The 3,547-nt window shown below is 35.9% G+C and overlaps 1 protein-coding gene across 1 annotated transcript; it reads left to right on the forward strand.

Moving 5' to 3' along the window:
• Nucleotides 1-1,476: 1,476 nt before the first annotated feature.
• Nucleotides 1,477-2,493, forward strand: LOC141546015 (olfactory receptor 5p57-like). The gene has a single exon (XM_074273484.1). It carries the CDS (start codon nt 1,555-1,557, stop codon nt 2,491-2,493), a length of 939 nt encoding a protein of 312 aa, XP_074129585.1. The 5' UTR covers nt 1,477-1,554.
• Nucleotides 2,494-3,547: the final 1,054 nt, after the last annotated feature.

Raw genomic sequence — 3,547 nt, forward strand, 5'->3', positions numbered from 1 at the left:
TTGTGGGACAAAGGAGAGAAGAAAAACAAGTTTAGAGTTGGTAGCAATAAGAACACTTCAGGAAGAAGAAGTATTTATGATAATTTATTTTATTTAGAACAAAAGCAAACATTTCAATAGTTTGGTTCTTAAAAGAAATTTATCTAAATGTAAAATTTAGCAGAATAGAAATAATTTCTCAGTTTATGCATTCAACTATGCTTTCTTTTTTGTGTGTATGTTTTTCAAACATTTTCTTGCTCTTTCCTTTCCCCCAGATCTAACCCACTTAGCTACCTGTCCCCAATCACAATAGAGACCCTTCCTTGTAAGGTATATAATACATGTGTGTGTAATATATATACATATATTATGCACTTATATATAGACATGCTTACACACATATACATACATATATATTTTTTTCAAAGAAAAAGTATTAACAAATTGGCCCTATCTGCACCTCTAGTCTATCACCTCTTTGCCAATAAATGGTAGGTATTATTTATTCACCAGTCTTTTGAAGACATGACTCATCACTATACTAATCTGAATTCTTAGGTCATTCAAACTTATTTATGTACATATGATTATTGTGATTACCACATAAATTATTCTTCTACTTCTTAGTTCACTCTCCATCAGTTAATAAGTGTTTTCAGGTTACTCCAAAGTGGTCATATTTGTCACTTCTTATGACACAATAAACTTTTACTGCATTTCTGCACAATTTTCCCAGCTATTTCCCAATTGAAGGAAATTATGCATAAACTGCATGTGGTTACCACAGGTTGAGCAAGTGCTTTTCATTGTTTGTTTTTATAAATAATATAAATAAATAGCAATTTCTTACAATACTTTGGAGCTGTCATATCTAATATACCAAGAGACCTATGCAAGAATTCCAAATTCTAGGAGCAAAGCAAAATGAAAAGGCTGAAAATCCATATTCTACACTTTTCCTCCTTTTGTTATTTTAGAGCACACAGATCATATTGGAAACTGAAACTTTCCTCATGGTCAATTAACATGAAGTAGATATCTCAATTGTGGAAGATGGTCTGTTGAGATGTCGTAGATCTTTGAAAGAGACTAACAGTGATGGTACTTGACAGACCAGCATTTACACATTTGGATAAAAACAAATGTTGGGAGCAGCTAGGTGGCGCAGTGGATAGAGCACCAGCCCTGAATTCAGGAGGACCTGAGTTCAAATGTGACCTCAGACACTTAACACTTCCTAGCTGTGTGACCCTGGGCAAGTCACTTAACCCCAGTGTCAGGGGAAAAAAAAGAAAGAAAGAAAAGAAAATAGAGGGAAAAAATGCAGTTCATACAGTACTGTTGGGTCACAGGAAATACATGGAGGGATCAAATTTATTCATCTCTACTTTGCTTATAAGAATCATGCCATGGCATGGAAAACAAAGTATTGGGAGGGAGACAGTTGAATGGGAATGTAGGAGGGAGTCAATGAATGTTTCCTTCATACATCAAAAACATATCCAAATTTTAATTCAGTATTCCATTTTAATATTCTTCTCTTCTGTCTTCTAGGTACTCTTTCCAAGGCAGATGTCTGGCAATAACTGCACTGCTGTGACTGGATTCATTCTTTTGGGGTTAACAGATGATCCCACCCTTCGTGTCATCCTCTTTGTGATATTTCTGGGTGTCTACATTGTCACCTTAGTTGGTAACCTTAGCATAATTATATTGATCAGAAATAGCTCTCAGCTTCACACTCCAATGTATCTTTTCCTCAGTAATTTGGCTTTTGTGGACATAGGCTTTTCCTCATCTGTCACACCTCTCATGCTCATGCACTACTTTGGGAACATAATAGTAATTCCTCTGGGAGGTTGTGTGGCCCAGTATTGTTTGGCATCCACCTTTGGAACAACTGAATGCTTCTTATTGGCTGTGATGGCCTATGATAGATATGTGGCCATCTGTAGCCCACTACTCTACTCCACCAACATGTCAACTAGAGTCTGCACTCTATTACTCATCATGTCTTACATGGGAGGTTTTGTGAATGCTTGGACTTTTACTGGTTGCTTATTGAATCGGTCCTTCTGTGGACCCAATAAGATCAATCACTTTTTTTGTGACTATTCACCACTTTTGGAGCTTTCCCAAGCCCAAGAAGATCTTGCTGAAATTCTTCCTGCCGCTTCTGCTGGGTCTGTAATTATGATCACTGTGTTCATTATTATAATTTCTTATGCATACATCCTCTTCTCTGTCCTAAAAATAAACTCCATTGAGGGACGATCCAAAGCTTTCTCAACTTGCACCTCCCACCTCACAGCAGTCACTCTATACTATGGCACCATTACATTCATTTATGTGATGCCTGAGTCTAGCTACTCAACAAACGAAAATAAAGTGGTATCCATTTTCTACACTGTGATGATCCCTATGTTGAATCCCCTGATCTATAGTCTAAGGAACAATGAAGTAAAAGGGGCCCTGAGAAAACTATTGAGTAGGAAATGCTTATTTTTATGAATTCTTCTCAATATAGCAAATATTTATTAGAAATTCTCTGCCAGATACTGTGCTAAATTTGGGGGAATACAAGAATAAAAACAAAAGTTGTTTGTTTATCAAGACCTAGTATAATTATGATTATTATTGAATAATTAATTATCTGGCAACAAAATGCTTTTGTTTTAACATTAATTTCATTGTTGATCAGAAAAATATAAAAATGCATGCACTATTCAACACCCACAAACCTCCTATCTCTGCAAAGGGATAGGGAGAGATGTCGTCTCATAGCTCATAGCTCCTTTTTGACGTTTGATTGGTCTCTCCTAGACTTGCAGCATTAATTGTGATTTGTTTATTGTGGTGACTCTTTTTCATTTAAATTGTTGTATTTATTGTTTGTGTTCTTCTTGACTTATCTTGCCTCATTCTGCATTAGATCATGTAAATCTCTTCCATGTTTCTGTATTTATCATATATATTGTTTCTGTGCCACAATTTATTTGGTCTTTCCTCAATCACTGGGCATTTACCTTATTTCCAGTATTTGCTACAGCATTTGCTATAAATATTCTCTCCTTTTATCAAGGTCCTCCTTCTGGGTTAACCTGAAGAGTGAAGGATACTACAAAAAATTAGTTCAAATAAAAATAAAAGATATCCATCAAATTTTTAAAGGGTCTTCTCAACTTGGCCCCTTCTTACCTTTTTAATCTTACACTTTTCTCCCATTCATGCAATGTCCAATCTAGCTACACTGGACTATCTGCCTTTCCCCATACATGACACTCCATCTATCTTCTGTGTCTTTACACTGACAGTCTCACATGGGCATGTTTTACTTCCCCACCTCAGCCACTTAGTTTCCTTAGCTTTCTTCAAAATAGCTCAAATACAATTTTCTGCAAGAATCCTTTTCTGTCCTTTCAAGTTAATAGTAATTTTCTCTTTGAGATTATCTTCCATCTACTTGCTCTATATTACCAAGCTATTTACAAGGACCATTAGGTGGCACCGTGGAAAAGGCACTGGGCTAGGAATCAGGAAGACTCATTATCATGAGTTCAAATCT

This window comes from Sminthopsis crassicaudata, chromosome 6, assembly GCF_048593235.1.
Source record: "Sminthopsis crassicaudata isolate SCR6 chromosome 6, ASM4859323v1, whole genome shotgun sequence".
NCBI lineage: Eukaryota > Metazoa > Chordata > Mammalia > Dasyuromorphia > Dasyuridae > Sminthopsis > Sminthopsis crassicaudata.